Source organism: Neltuma alba, unplaced genomic scaffold (assembly GCF_004799145.2).
Source record: "Neltuma alba isolate B1F8T4 unplaced genomic scaffold, ASM479914v2 tig00003664_pilon, whole genome shotgun sequence".
NCBI lineage: Eukaryota > Viridiplantae > Streptophyta > Magnoliopsida > Fabales > Fabaceae > Neltuma > Neltuma alba.
In genome coordinates, this window is record NW_021633376.1 from 4,376 (window position 1) to 20,811 (window position 16,436).

Below are 16,436 nucleotides of genomic sequence, written 5' to 3' on the forward strand. Positions count from 1 at the left end.
ATAATAGAAGCATAATGAATATCATAATGAAGAACAAATGGGACTATGGGAGGAGTGTAATTCTTTTTCTTTATTATAGTCAATAGTTTGCTTTTATCTTAAGTATTTATTGTTTTTCACTTACTATTTTCCATGCAATTTCCTAAAGAATATTATTGGAAAAAAATTGTATATAACTACATATTGAAAAACTCTAACTAATTAACCTACTAAATTTAGACTCTATTTAAATTTATGATATACCTTGAATCTCTAATTGGCATGCATACAATTGGGAGAGTGTGATTAAAAACACGCTAATTACCAATAAGTGTTGATCGAGGTGGTAAGTAGTTTTACTAGATGTAAGAATGAAAACATAAGTTTAAACTCCAAAAAACTCACTTGTTAGTAAAGGAGGTAGTCACTTCTTAAATCCAGACTACTTAGTTGTTCAGGTACTGACTGGTAGGTTTCCCTCATGCAAAAAAAAAGAAAAGATAATTTAATAGTGAAGTGGATGGTCAAATTACGCAAAACATTTAAGAATTAATAATGTGTTACAAATATTCATAACATAGAAGCTACACCTGGTGGAGAATTATCTAAAAACCTTTTGATTATATATGAACCCCAAGTCAATGATTCTTCATAATATTGTCGTTTTAAACATTTGGCTTAACGATGAAGGCAAACATGCTCTTACTTTTTATTCTCTTCCCATTGTTTTTTATTAATTTGTTGAATTTAACTTTTTTTTTTATAATGTTTTTTAATAGATTAGGATCATATGCTCATGCCTCTAGATGTTTTGAAATACAATTCTAAGTATGCATGTATGTATGTATATTTCTACAGCGTATTTAGCATGTACAACTAATAATGCCAAGGAAAAGCTTGGATATGCTACGAAACTATAAATATAACACGTCTTGTTTAACAGGGTCAAAATAGGTTAGAGGTCTGTTAGAGGCCTATATTTTGTGTTGGTTTGATCCTACAGATGAGCCTATTTAAGTAAAGAGGTTTGAACTGTTACCTAAAGTCTCAAACGATCATGTTTATTAATAAATATGTATATTTTTATTTTTAATCATAAATGTTTTAAGTGGATATTTTAATTACAGCTTAATTAATTAATTAACATTATTTACGAGTTCTTTTATGGTGGGGTGGAAGAAGTTATATGGGAAAGGGGCACTGGCCTTCCTACAAAATGATACTATCTCCGATCCTAATTATAAGAGTTAGTTGACTAATTTGAGAAGATTAAGAAAATAAGTTAAGTTAGTTATTTGTAATAAATAAGTGTTGTCTCTCCTAAAATATCATTGCTAATCAAGTGTATTGGCTATAACTATCATTGTTAGAATGATTATTTTGAAAAAAAAATACATAAATATGAAAGACAGTGGATTGGGATCTTATATTTAACACTAAAATAAAAGTCAAATAAAGTCTTATATTAAGGACTGAAGGTAGTATACATTGCAAGTATCTACATAGGTAAAACTATATTGGAGAAAAGGTATGTTTAAGGATTAAATTTAAAAGTATGCTTTAAGGACTCCAAGTAGTAAATACTCGTAATTTTACTTATAAATTTGTACTGTTTGAGCAATAAATAATAGTAAATATCCTTCAACTTATAAAATTGCACTATTTTAATGGGAAATAATTTGTATTTTACCTGATAAAATGGCACTAAGTGAGAGGCAAATTTGAGGTCTTTGGAAATAAAATAACTTCTCAAATTGTTCTTCCATTCTTGAGACTCGTTTTCCCAGACGATATTATATTTTATTAAACATGTTGGATATTAAAAATGAAAAATTAAACACATAATAAAAGCATAATGAATATCGCAATAAAGAACAAATAAGATTATGGGAGGAATGTAATTTTTTTTCTTTATTATAGTCAATAGTTTGCTTTTATTTAAGTATTTATTGCTTTTCACTTATTATTTCCCATGCAATTTCTCAAAGAATATTATTGGGAAAAAATGGTATATACCTGCATATTGAAAAACTCTAACTAATTAACCTACTAATTTTAAACTCAATTTAAATTTATAATATACCTTGAATATCTAATTGGCATGTGTACAATTGGGAGAATGTGATTAAAAAATATATGCGAAAATGACAAATAAAGACCCTCAATATGTGAAATTACTATTTGGGTCTCTCAATTTGGAAAATGGCTTCAGAAGACCTAGTCCCATATTGTACATATGAAATCTTAGTGAAATGTCTAAAATACCCCTCAGCCAAGTTATGATTTGGTCTACTGAATTTGTCATTTGCTAAAGTGAACTTGTCATTTCCTATGATCAACTTGTCATTTAGTATATCCTTAAGCAAATTGTTATTTGGTCTACTAAAATCATTATTTGCCAAAATGAACTTGTCATGTCTCATAGTTAACTTGTCATCTAGCATATCTAAGTTGTGATTTCAAACATTTCACTGAGATTTCATACTTGCAATATAGGACCAAGTGTTCTGAAACCATTTTCCAAATTGAGGGATCCAAATAACAATTTCACATATTAAGGGTCTTTATTTACTATTTTTTCAAAATATATATAATTACTAATAAGCGTTGATCTAGGTGGTAAGTAGCTTTACTAACTTTAAAAAAGATAACATAGGTTTGAATCCCAAAAAACTCACTTGTTAGTTAAGAAGGTAACTCTTTAAATGACATACTCTCACTTCTCAAATCCATATTTGTCAATTGTTCGGATATCTAACTCATGTTAAGGGGCAGGATCTAAAAAAAGCATTGGATATGAGTGGTGAGTTTCCTTCATGCCAAAAAAAAAAGTACTTCTCTGTTAATATAGGACCTAATTATTAAATTGATTTTGATCCTAAATATAAACCTTATTTCTCATATTTATCAATTTTTTCTAAATTACCCCGGTGGATACTCCATCAACCATAATCAAGTAGAAGAGGGAGGGAAGATATTAAGAACGATTATTATGGTGTTTTAAGAAAAACATGTCATATTTTTTATGAGTAACTAACTTAGCTAACTTTTTTCAAATTAATTAAATATTCCTATATTAAGGACCGGAGGAGTAAAATAATAGTGAAGTGGATGGTCTCATTACGTAAAACATTTAAGAATTAATAATGCGTTAGAAATATTCATAGCATAGAAGCCGCATCTGGCGGAGAATTATCTAAAAACCTTTTGATTATACGAAACCCAAGTCAATGATTCTCCATAATATTGTCATTTTAAACATTTGGCTGAACGGTGAAGGCAAACACGCTCTTGCCTTTTATTCTCCTCTCATTATTTTTACATCTTTACCTTTTTTTTAAAAAAAAAACAAGAAGTGCATTCAACACCTCGATCATTTTTTTAAAAATGGTTTTAGCATCCTATTTTTTCATGATAATTTTGTTTTTCTTGGTACATCCAACATACTGATCTTATTTTTAGTGCATAAATGCCTTAAATATTAGGGTTTTCAATATAGCTAAAAAAAATAATATCATGATATTGAATGCGTTTCAAAAATATGATTAGGGTGTTGGATGCACTAGGAAAATAAAATTCAAGTGCTTAATGCTTTATCTTTTTTTTATTAATTTTTTTTATTTCTTCCTTGGATTTGGAATCACACAAGATGAAATTTGCTTTGAAAAAAATTTAAAAAAAAAAAACAGAGAAAGAATGTCTTACATCAGCTAAGAAGCCAAGTTCAAGCGTTTAAGTATGTAACACAGGCATATGCCTATTGAGTCAAAACCTAACATGCATGGACGATTTAAGAGATGGGTGGAAAGCTACGAGATTAATGGACAATTGAATATAAATAACAAACTAGTTAGCAGTATTGTCCAATATTAAACACCAAATTGTTTTTTACAATTAGACTGAACAGGAGAAGTTAATTTAATTTGCAGGATGGAATAATAATTAACAAGATAATGATTAAGGAAGCAAAACGCGAGATTGGATCATGCCCTTCCCAGTCAAGGCCGTTCCCAGAAATATGCAGACATGAATGAATATCCCTCCACGTGTTATGACTTTTTGAGGATCACAAATAATTTAAAGGGGCTAAACATGGTGGTGTATCTTTTCTTGGTTTGGCTCGCCCACCCCCTCTTTTCTTTTTTTCACACCTGCTATTCCAAGCCAGCCGCCGAGAAGTCCCTATCTTAATATAGTTTTTCATATCTTATTTGGGAATTTTATCATGCGTAGTAGGCTAAATTGCATTTATTATCATTAATTTGAATTGAAAATGATGGTATTAGAGATAAAAATGACAAAAGTATCATATTTTTATGATTTATTTTAATTGATTGATTTTTAGGATACATGGTATTAGCCCCTTCTTCAAGGAACTTCTCAAAAATCATACACTCCTCTGTAATCATCTCAGAATCACATTTGTTCAGAGCTCAAACACTGGAAGTATCCTATCTAATCTGAGGAAATGAGCATATGTCAATTTCAGGTCTTCCAGGAAGTTACAGAAGCAGAAATCTGCAGACCATATGCACATCTGATCTTTTCACGTGTCTCTTCACTAAGAGACTAAAGTCCTTGTCTCCTTGCATTTTGTGATCCATCAAATATAGGAGTCGAACTTGAATCCCAGTTATTGCTTCAACCAATATTCCCATCATGTTGAGGCGGAATACTTACAATATGGATCTCACCAGTCTGTGGGCTGATAATGTCATTGTTCGTAGATGAAACTTGAGCACCATTTTGAGATTCAGCCAACATCTGAAAATATGCATAAGGGCCCCAGCCTATACACAAATATGTGAAAATGATATAGATATTAGAAAGTCCTGAACGTATATATCAACAGCCTGACCCTCGGAGAAGACATAGTGGAGCACAAGAGAGTAGACGCCAGGTTTAACAACTAGCAAGGCCTTTACACAAAATTCAAACTTAATCCTAAGTGACAATATTTATGAACATTTAGTGTAGGTTGATGGAATGTTTTGAACACGTGCTGCTATAAACACCATACAGTGTTTTAATCTGTTGGCAATAACATTAAGCTAAACACATAAATGAAAGCCACACAAGCTAAGAGCCTGTTTAGCTCAGCGTTTGGAGGGCAATAAGTTGCTTTTTTTAAAGCATAAACATGCTTAAAAATTTTGTGGTGTTTAAGTTAATGATTGAGCAATCTAACTTTTGTATAAAAAATTACAATAAGTTATAAGTAAAAGCTAGCTACTTATAATTTATAGCTCTTGAAACATGAAGAGAGAGAAAAAGTTAAGAAATTTATTACCTCCTATAATTCTTATTATAGGCCTCAAATAAATAATCTATAGATAACAAAAATTCAGCTAAAATTAGTTGAAAGTAATAAAAATTAGAAATATACTTTTGTTTTCAAATATGCCACTAGAAGTATACTTTTATTTTCAAATATGCTCTTATAGTAAATGATAAAAAAAATAAAAGAAAATATATGAGATCAACAGGAGCTTATAAATAATTTAAAATTATTATATTATGTAAGTTGATAGTTTTTATTTTTAATTATTTAATAAAAGTCTTACTCATTTTGGTAATTTTACAAAATAAAATTATTTATTCAACCATAATCCAAACAACTTACTTTCACAAACTAACTTTTACAAAATCCAATCCAAACACAACTCACATCACCCAATTTAACTTTTACTCAATCTCACTTTTTCAAAATTCAGATTGACAATAAGCTATTTTTCCAATCGCTAATCCAAATGGATCCTAAATATACCATTAACAGTTGACCATGCAAAAAACAAAAAGGCCAACCTGCAGCATAGTCAAGCTCAAAGAAATATTATCCAGATGCAAAACAAATGCTAATCACATCAGTCCTTCAAAGTTTCAGCACCCCAAGGAATTAAAATATAAAAAGCAAACATAAACATTATTAGATACTCCTACTAATATAGCTTTATGAAAAATTATTGAAAAGGTTGTACCAGGAGAAGATGTAGTGTAAAATATTCAAGAGAAATCCAACATCACAGTCATAGTTTATAGCTAAAATCATAAGGCAGCTCCTCCATAACTTAAAGATGATGCTAGAGGCAACTTCCATGATAATAGATTGGATGGAAATTTAGATATAACATTCCGCCATCCTTTAGCATGGTCAAGGTTAATTCAACTCAAAAAAAAAAAAAATTATAGATGTGGTTAATGGAACGCGCGATCATACATTTCTTTATAGTTTTAACTTGAAACAGAACGTATGGGAACAACAACCATTGAACTCTTGTCCACTCAGACTTAAAAGCTTTAATACCATTTTAGGATAATTTCAAGCCAAGGCCTAAGCAGTTAAGAAGGGTTTCATGATCGGTTTTTATTAATATCTATAACAGGCTCAACTCAAGGGATGATTAACATGTTTCTTTGTAGCACAACTTTAACATACTGAACCAAAGTACTATCACAGAACATATACGTTGAAAGAAGAAGAGCAGGTTGGCAAAAAAATAAACAAAGAAAGAAAGAGCAAAAGCAGCCTGTCACCACAATTCAATGTGCGTTACCATCTGCATCATATGGAGGAGGAAAGAATTGCAAGTAAGAGAAAGAAGCAACTATCGCTCCTGCATAAAAGAAGTTCACATAAGGAATTTTGGAAAAACGCAAGCGTGAATAATTAGTCAAATACAAACAAGAATTTTCAGACCACAAACAACACACCAATTAGACCTCCAGCAAACACATCTTGCCAATGATGCCAATAATCATCAACACGTGAGACTGCAACCATAGCTGCCATGAGGATTGGTAAGAGAACAATACAGAGCTTTGCAACATGACCCCTACGATCAAATACCTTAATCTTTCCAGATAGATACCATGCAAGAAAGGTTAGACCAGCAAAAGACCCTGCATAAAGAACAATTAAATAGCGGTTAGCTTATTTTGAGGCAGCTCAAGAAGCTTGTAACTTATTTTTACTTTTGTAGCTAGCCTGTTTCTCAATGACAATTTGAGTCATGACAGTGTTATTCTCTTCTAGTATTATCCAAAGTAACTTCACACTGGACATGTTAATCCATGTATGGTCCAGAACTTGGGATAATTTGAAGCACTTTATGAAATTTAAGCATATGATTGCGGTTAGGCAAGTGAAGATCTGAGGTTTTAAACAATGTAACCAAAAAACTAAGCGACAATATGATGTGTTAACGACAAAAAGAATGCTAGTTAGTTAGTGAGGATAGTCTGTTACGATATGAGCTAGTTTATAGCTGTTATGGCATCCTATGTCTCTCCTACTTTCTGTCAACCACATAACACAATACCCTTAAACTAGGGTACATTGCAGATAGGCCCATCAGATTACTTACCAGAGGCATGTCCACTGGGGAAACTTTTGTGTCCTTGCTTGATGACACTCTTATCTCCAGTGCACAAAACATTACTTGTTATTGGATCAAACACCTGAACATCTCATGCGCTAACGCCGTGTTAACTGTGCAGATAACTTAACTAAAGCAATGTGCATCATGGAAATAACATTATTGTTGTTTCTGAAAAAAATGGTTAGTTGATAAATTAAAGAACCCACCCCTTTGCCATCAGGAAAACATCGCCAAAAGAAGTCAGGCCGTGGCCGTCCAACAGCATCTTTGATAGCATCAGTTATCACCACAGTAATTAGAACAGAAAATAGAAGCCCTGAAAAGTGCATTTGGCAACACATAATGTTAAAAAAAAAAAAAAAAAATTATGGCAGAGTGACGCACAAATGAGATAGACGGAAAAGGCTTTTAAAGCATAAAAAATGTACCCAATATAGCATGATGAAAGTCATAAATGTCCTTTCGCTTGATATAGTAGACAAGAATGACCGCCAGTGGCAGCAATACCGCTATGATCTATCCAGGAAATTAAAATTCAAGAGTTCATATTTACACAGATCATGCCACAAAGGCCAAGATAAGATGCAAATTCATTTTTGAATGAAACAATTCCTCAAAGAAAGACAAACCGGGACAGCCCAAAAGGGGACGGTATTATCTTTCATTGGGTATCTGAGGTCAGTCAGCATCCCCTCTCCAACAAAGCGGTGAAACGGCTCTATCACATTCAAGATGACATCAATGACGACAAGAAGCAAAAGAATTAACCAGTCATGCAAATGTATTCTTGCCACTTTAGCTCCATGTGATTTAATGGTGTGCGTAGCCAACTGAATTTCTGGCATTTTCCTCTGCAAATGACAAAATAGGACGATAAGAAAAACTTCTTCAAAATTTAAATCGCCACAAATTAAAGGAATAAAGATACATCACAAACTTAAAGTGTTTAGAAAAGAATGTCGAGTTAAAACATCAAAACAGAACAGAGCGGAAAACAGAGACTAACAAGCGGGGGACTGCCATTGTGGCCAGAATAATTTGGATCATAATCTAAGACACAGATGGTAGACTTTAAGAACATACTTCAACAGAAGATAGGAGAAAACCAAATGCTCTATCAGCAACTCGAAAATGCAACTTTTCAACACGGCAACAAAAAAAGAAGAAGCAAAAAAGGCTCAAACAAAAGCAAACATATGCTTAGTCAAGTTATAAAATGCTTTTTCTTTGCCTGAATATGAAATACTAATTTAATCCATAATCAAACTAAACATATCAAACTGTACAATCACCAAACATCCTAATTGAAATGGAACAACCCATTCAGTGATCTTCCCACCGTTTTTATTTTAAAGGAGTTTCATGTGCAATGGACTCTGCATGCAGCTTTAGAAAAAAAGAGCGGTAAAGATGAATGCCAAGAAAGAAACAAACGAAAAACAGCTCGTAATTTCTTTTCATAAAACACACAGAGAACACAATGCGCACGAGAGAACAGAGAGATGAATGACCAGAGGCACAAACCAGCGCGGAATCCGGGGTAGTTAGGAATGTGAGAATTGAATTTTGAGGGAGCGATTAGAAATGCGCTACGAAGAAGATGGTTCAAACGTAGAAGGAAAAAGCAGGCGAGGAGTGTGAGAAGGAGGCGGCGATCAACGATGGATTTGAAAAAACAAAAGACGACGTTGAGTGGAAAAGAGACGCGTGCGTTATACGCGAGACGCGTGAGCCGCCAAAATGGAAATCAGGTCCTGATTAGTAAATTAAGGCTTTGTTTGCTTCAATAGAAAGAAGGGAAGAGGAGGTTAATTAAAAAGAGGGGAGAGGAAACGAGGGAAATTGGCCAAATGGGGTTATGATTTTGTTTGGTTCAAAGGAAAGGGATAAGAAGGGATATTTTTTGTTTGGTTCAGAAGGAGCGTGGAATGAGAACTAGCTATAAAGTGATAAATATGCTCTTATCTCTTTATTTAAAATTTTTTTATCATTTTATTATAATATTTAAATTAGAATTATTATTTTCTAATTTATGAATCTCAAATAATTAATCACCATACCTGCATGTAACACAAAAATTATATCCATTTTAAATAATAATTTTTATTAATTATAACATATCATTTCGTTAATTTCAATATGCTTGTTAAAATTTTATACTTCTAAAAGTATGATAAAAATAAAAAAATAAAATGGATTATTGTCCCTACATGCAAAATATTTGTATATATTCATTGTTAGTCTTGGACGCAAAAGATTGAGAATGACAAAAAAGAATAGCAGCGGATTTGAGAAAAAAGAGGAGGTGAAAAAAGTGGTTTTAGTAAGAAAGGGCAAACTTGTAATATTAAATAATTATTAAGGATAATTTAATCAGGATTTTTATATCTTCTAAAAAATCTCAAATTTGAAGGGAAGCAGAAAGAGAGGAGGGAAGCACTAAAAAAACATTAAAAAAAATTTCTTCCCTCTTTTTTCTTTTCTAAACCAAAAATGTTTAACTCATCCTCTCTTTTCCTCTTAAAAAATCTCTAACCAAACAGTGCTTAAAGGTATGATGGCTTTTCCCCTAAAGATTTTTTTTTTTTTGTTCAAACCATTGTACGCCACACTATCTCTGCTCTGGATCTCCTTAGTACTGTCAATCCCGAAGCTTAGATGTTATTGCTCTTGTTGACTTTGTACAGTTGTTCTAATTTATATATTTTTCTGTTCACTCCAAAAAAAAAAGGTTTGACGGCTTTCGCGTTCTTCCTCGTCAGTGAGCACTGCAATGAAAAAGTGGTCAGGAAAGAAGCAGACAGGATCCTTGGCTTCTCCCAAGATCTGCATAACTTTATTTTTTAATTCCCTCCGTCCTTATTATTAAGGGAAATTAACGTGAAGTCAAGAAAGAAATTTAATTATTAAAAAATCTTAATAATAAGGGATCAATGTGAATTTATTGTCATTTCTTACTTTAAAACTTGTCATTGTATACTCTTAAAATTATCAATAGATTATAAGATAATTAATTTTTTTGGGATTTGATTGTAATTTTTCCTATTATTAAAATCACGCAATTTTGAACTTGGTTTTAAATATATATATTAATTATTGGAAAAATTAATTTGAAAATCCTTATAGTTTTATTGAGTTTTGAATCTGATCCCCGAGTAGAGAATGAATGCGGACAAAAGAAAATGAGGTCCTGCGAGAGATGAGTGAGAGTAGGAGTACTAGTGAGAGAGCGAGTGAGCATACAAGTGCCTCAATCAATTCTGAGGAGCTTCCTTTGCAAGATCTCGATTAGTCTAAGGAGGAAGAAGACTTGCAAGAAAGAAACACGAAGAAAATGTTTGATGATGTAGCTATGGAGGATCTAAGTAAACAACAGCACAAGGTGGGTCATAAAAATGATGACCTGAAGCCGAACACTGGAGGATTGAGTACTCCTTCATCTTGACCAAGTAACCAACAGGGGATAAAAAGGCCTCCCAAAATGCAGATATCATACAAAGCTAAGCTTCTAGGAATAGAGGAAGAACAAAACTTAGATGAAGACTTTGATAAGCAAATGGCAAACTGGTTGAAGGAAGAGGAAGAGATGATTCCAACGCTAACAGAGGAGCAGTAGAAACTAACCAAAAGTCTACCTAGGCTAAATATGCCTAATAAGAGATTGAAGGATCTAGATAGACCATGAAAAGATGCTTTGATTATTACCCTCCTAAGATAATTCACAAGCTTAGAGAAAATGAAGGATAGAATACAATGGCTCTTAAAATCCACAAACTTTGAGCTTATTGATCTACCAAATAATTACTTTGTGTCCAAAACACCAATAAGGAGCTGTGTAGACAGCTACTATTTGATGGCCCTTGGGTGATTTAGGGCATTATCTTGCAGTTCAAAGGTAGAGCCCAAATTTCAATCCGTACTGCACTAAGGTAAGGAAGGTGGCTATTTGGGTGAAGATACCAACTCTACCACTCCATGTGTATTTAGAAGAGTGCATGGTCAAACTAGGACAGGTTATTGAAAAGGCTTTAAAGGTGGACCTAAATGCTCTAGCTCATTGTAATAATCAGAATATCACGGTTGAAAGAGGAAAATGTGTAAGAGTTAGTGTGAAGGCAAATCTAAATCAACCCCTAAAATCCAAATTTGTGCTTAGGAGATGAGTTTATCACGTGGAGTATGAAGGGCTTGAGATCATCTGCTTCAAATGTGGGAGATATGACCACAACCAAGAACAATGCCCACTAAACACCCCAGCAAACACAAAATCAACACCTCTGGCAATATAGCCTCAGGCAAAAAGGTTGTCAAAAAAGAAGACTGACAACATGGAAAAGCAAAATCTGTTTAGCAGTCCAGTAGACGCCACTAACGAGGTATATGGAGTGTGGATGAAAGCAAAATATCCTATCAAACAGAAACTTACAAGAGAAGATAAGGAAAAGGGGCAGAAATTGATACCTACAGAAGGAAAGTCAAATAGTAAAGAGCAAAAAGCATGCTTTGCTACCCAATTTGATGTCCTCAATGAGCCAAAACTTGCAGAACCCTTAAGAGAGAAAAAAAAACCTTCTTTGAAGAATAAAATAAAAATGAAAGATTGGGAGACAAAAGAGGAGGACACGAGTGACATGAATCAGGAAAGAAGAGAAGATAGCAGTATCAATGGTAAAAAAGAGAGATTTTGAGAAAGGTGAGAGTAGCTACCAGGACGCTGGAGAGATGGAAGTAGATGGCAGCCAAAAGGAGAAAAAACAAGTCAAGGAGGGAGAAAGTAAGGTTTTTAGGTTTATAAGTGTTACTCACCCTAAAGTAAAATGGGCCAGAGTCCAAGCAACAAACATAAAGGCATAGAAAGGAAAATGCAGACTGGAATGAAAAGAGCCCAAATAACGAGGCCCATAGTTGTTTCTCCTCTAAAAAAAGAATGCATGTTTCAAGGGCCCATCAACTCATAATTGGCTCAGTGATAGCAAAGAGCTTGTTGGACATTTTGAATGAAGAAGTGAAAGAGGGGGACAAAAGGAAGCTAATCATCAACCAACCATGCACTAGCAAGAAGGATACAAATATACAAGAGAGTACAGTCGATTTTGTTGTAACAGACATTCACGTGAACTTGGAAATTGATGATCAAATGGTGAGCTCCCTAAAACCACCAGACCCTCTTAAACTGTGCGGGAGCATAAAGTAGAAGAGGCCACAAATGAAGTGTTAGATTTATGGTTTGAAACTCGTGATCTGCAAGCTTCCCTTCTTTTTATGCATTTAATAGCCTGGAATTGTAGAGGCACCACCTCAAATTTTTCCAAGGAGAATTAAAGATTTATTGAAGGGTAAAGTGATTAATATCTTGATAGTACTGGAAACCCAGTTTAGTAGTTAAAAACTAACAAAATAGTCAAGAATCTGGGGTTCTTGAATTTGATCAGAGTGGAAACTACTAGCTTTGCTAGGGGTATATGGCTCTTATGGAATAGTGATACTGTGAAGATTGACTCTATCTCTTCCACCGCCCAACTCTTACATGTACGAGTAAATGAGAAGAAAAATAATGGAATGTTTTACCTTACCTATGTTTACATTGAAACTTCAATTGGCAAGAGAAAAATTCTTTGGGAGGATTTAGCAAATTCAATCCAGAACTTTGTTCAGTCTTAGACTGTAATAGGTGACTTTAATGCTTACTTTTTAGTAGCTAATAAATCTAGGGGTGCTCAACTGAATTTTCTTTTCATGAAGCATTTTGAAGATTGTATTCATAATTCACAAGTAATAGAAAGACAATGGGTTGGGAATAGATACACCTAGGAAAAGAATCTAATAAAGGAAAGAATTGATTGGTCTTTCTCTAATACTGCCTGGATGAATTTGTACCCATTCTCCAAAGGTCATCACTTAAACAGATTAGGTTCTGAACATCACCTACTACTTGTCAAATGTTCACCTTTCAAGTAACATAGATAGGCAAAACCCCCTTTCAGATGTCAAGCATCCTGGCTACCTTAAGATGACTTCATTGATGTGGTAAAAGATAGTTGGAAACAAGGAAACTGGGAGAAGAAAATTAAGTGTTTTACCACAGAAGTAGAAAAATGGAATAGGACTCATGCAAGAAACTTAGTGGAAAAGAAAAACTTTGTTGAATGGAATTGAGGGAGTGGATAGAAAAAGAAGAAGAAATGACAGTCAATTCCTGATGAACACAAAAAAAGAACTTTGGAGGGAATATAACAAGGTGCCTGTGCAAGAAGAACTTCTTTGACATCAAAAGTCAAGATGTAGTTGGTTGAAATGGGGGGACGGGAATAGCAAAATTTTCACACTTCTGCAATCATCAAAAGAAAGAAAAATCATATAGAGGACCTGAAAAATAGCAGTGAGGAGTAGTCCTTTGAACAACGAGCTTTCAAGGCAATGGCTCTATCTTACAAGTCTTTGTTTACTAGTGAAACGGGTGGTCATGCCCAAATTACTGTGAGAAGCTTATTCCCTAAATTGCTAGATGTTGATAGACAATTATTACCTTTTGAAGTGACAGATGAGGAGATCAAAGCAAAAATGTTTGATCTAGGGGCTTTTAAAGCACCAGGGCCTAATGGTATACATGCTTTCTTTTACCTGGAGTACTGGAGCATTGTTGGAGGGTTAATTATTCAGGTGATCAAGGAAATATTCCTAGAACCAAGAAAATCCAAAGGCTCAACAATACGAATTTGGTATTAATACCAAAGATGGATTCACCTGATGAAAGATTTTCAGCTGATATCACTATGTAATGTTAGCTACAATATAATTACCAAGATTATCAGCAAGAGAATGCAAGGTGTTATTTGTAAGGTAGTTGGCAAACATCAATACAACTTTATAGTGGGGAGATAGAGCAACGATAACATTATTATCACTCAAGAAGTGATTCAGTCCATGAACAGCAGAAAAGGACAAAATGGATAGATGGTTGTAAGGTGGATTTGGAGAAAGTATATGATAGATTGGAATGGACCTTTATACATACCCTAGAATGTTTGCGCCTTGATTACAAGTTGATTAAGATAATCATGGCCGATATCACCTCTCCCTCCTTCCAGGTGCTATGGAACAGCGAAGCAACAGATACTTTCTGCTCTTCTAGGGGTATTAGATAGGGTAATCCGATATTTCCATATATCTTCATACTTTGTATAGAGAGGTTACACCACATAATACAGGATGCTATTGATGATGAGATGTGGAAACCTATTAGGCTCAGCTCTGACAGGCCTTATATATCACGCCTATTCTTTGCAGACAACCTGATCCTCTTTGGTGAGGTGTCAACTTGGTAAGTGGATATTATGTTGCAATGCTTGAATAGATTTTTTGAAGCTTCTGGGCAACGGATGAATGAATCCAAAACCAAAATGTGCTTTTCTAATAATGTGCATGGATCAAAAGCGATTAAGATGAGCAAAAGGATGAGAGTAGGTCTCACAGTGTATCTTGGTAAATATTTAGGTATCCTATTGATACACAAAAAGGCATCGTATATAACTTTTGCCCCTTGTTGGAAAGACGACACAAGTAACTTTCAAGTTGTAAAAAGAACTTTCTTAATCTTGTAGGCCAAGCTCCTTTCGTTAGAACAATCCTCTCAACCCTACCTACTTACCATATGCAAACAATGCTTATGCCAAAATGCTTGTTAAGAGAACTAGAGGGCACTAGTAAGAGGTTCTTATGTGGAGACACAGATGAACAGAGAAAACTCCATCTTATTTCTTGGGATTTGATCATGAAAGACAAGAAGATTGGGGGACTGGGTATAAAGAATATGAGAAGGCAAAATGAAGCTTATATGATGAAGCTTTGTTGGAAGCTCATATCCGACCCTGATGCACTATGGGTGAAAGTAGTGAAGAGCAAATATAAATGTGGGGCTATAAGCTTCCTGGATATCAAGAAAAAAAAATCAGTTTCTTCACTGACCTAGATGGGTATTTGTGAGGTATGGCAAAGATTCAAAGAGCAAATTAAGAAAAAAAAAATGGCAACAGAGCTTCTTCATGTTTTTTGCTGGAGAATTAGTCTCAAATGAACATCCCCTTAATTAATTTGATTCCTGGTTATAAGGTTTTGTGAACAAAAAAGAAACAGTAAAGGACTACACTGATGATAAAGGGGATTGGGACAATGCGAAGTTGGCTCTTTACTTTACTCATGATGTAATTGATCGTATCACTCAAGTGCACCGACCTTGTGAGGAGAAAGGAGAGGATAAGCCCTGGATGATGGTTGCTTTTCTGTTAAATCTACCTATCATTTTCTCACTGCAGGGACACACACAACAATAGACAAGTTCTGGAATAATTTGTGGAGATGGCAAGTACCAGAGAAAATCAAGACTTTTATGTGGCTATTCTCCCATAGAAGAGTTCATATGGCGGATCCCAAAGCAAAAAGAGGATTACCAAGCCTAGGTGGCTACCCTCTTGGATGTGCACAAGTGGAAAATTCAATGCATATGATTAGCGACTATGTTAATGCAATAGACAGATGGAAGTCAGTGGTCTCACAAGGAATGTGGTAGGTCTTCTCAACCCTGTAAGGGCTGGATTGAGTCAAATGGAATTTAAAGAATGAAGCAGGAGATCAACACACAAGAAAAGTGAACTAGTAGAAGCTCTTTGGGTATATCTACTAGGATATTTGGTTGGATAGATGCAAAAAAAAAAACAAACTTTTCAACCCAAACACCTCAGCTGTTAAAACAAGAGCTGGTTAGGATCAGGATTTGCTAGGAACATGTATGATTTATGTAGGTAGATGAAGCACAGCGCCCACAGAGCAATTTTGCAAGAGGTCCAGGTCTTTTTAGATGTGGATGGCTCAATACTTAAAGAGGGCAGAAGTGGATGTTGAGGGATTATTCGAGATCCTGCAAATAGATGGATAAGCGAATTTAGTTGCAAACTTATTATGGTCCTGTCCATGATTGCAGAACTTTTGGGTATTCTCAATGGGCTTGACATTTGTTGGAAGAAAGGCTTCAAGAAAATTACACTTTACTCCGATTGTACAGAGGCTGTGAGTATTATTTTG

At 34.2% G+C, this 16,436-nt stretch overlaps 1 protein-coding gene across 1 annotated transcript; it reads right to left on the reverse strand.

Annotated features, from left to right (window-relative positions):
• Positions 1–4,274: 4,274 nt before the first annotated feature.
• Positions 4,275–7,920, reverse strand: LOC114742149 (lipid phosphate phosphatase 2-like). Its single transcript, XM_028930411.1, has 7 exons — positions 7,912–7,920; positions 7,787–7,874; positions 7,565–7,674; positions 7,344–7,437; positions 6,691–6,879; positions 6,534–6,593; positions 4,275–4,769 (listed from the first exon to the last, which is right to left on the reverse strand). Exons 1-7 carry the CDS (start codon positions 7,918–7,920, stop codon positions 4,621–4,623), a joined length of 699 nt encoding a protein of 232 aa, XP_028786244.1. The 3' UTR covers positions 4,275–4,620.
• Positions 7,921–16,436: the final 8,516 nt, after the last annotated feature.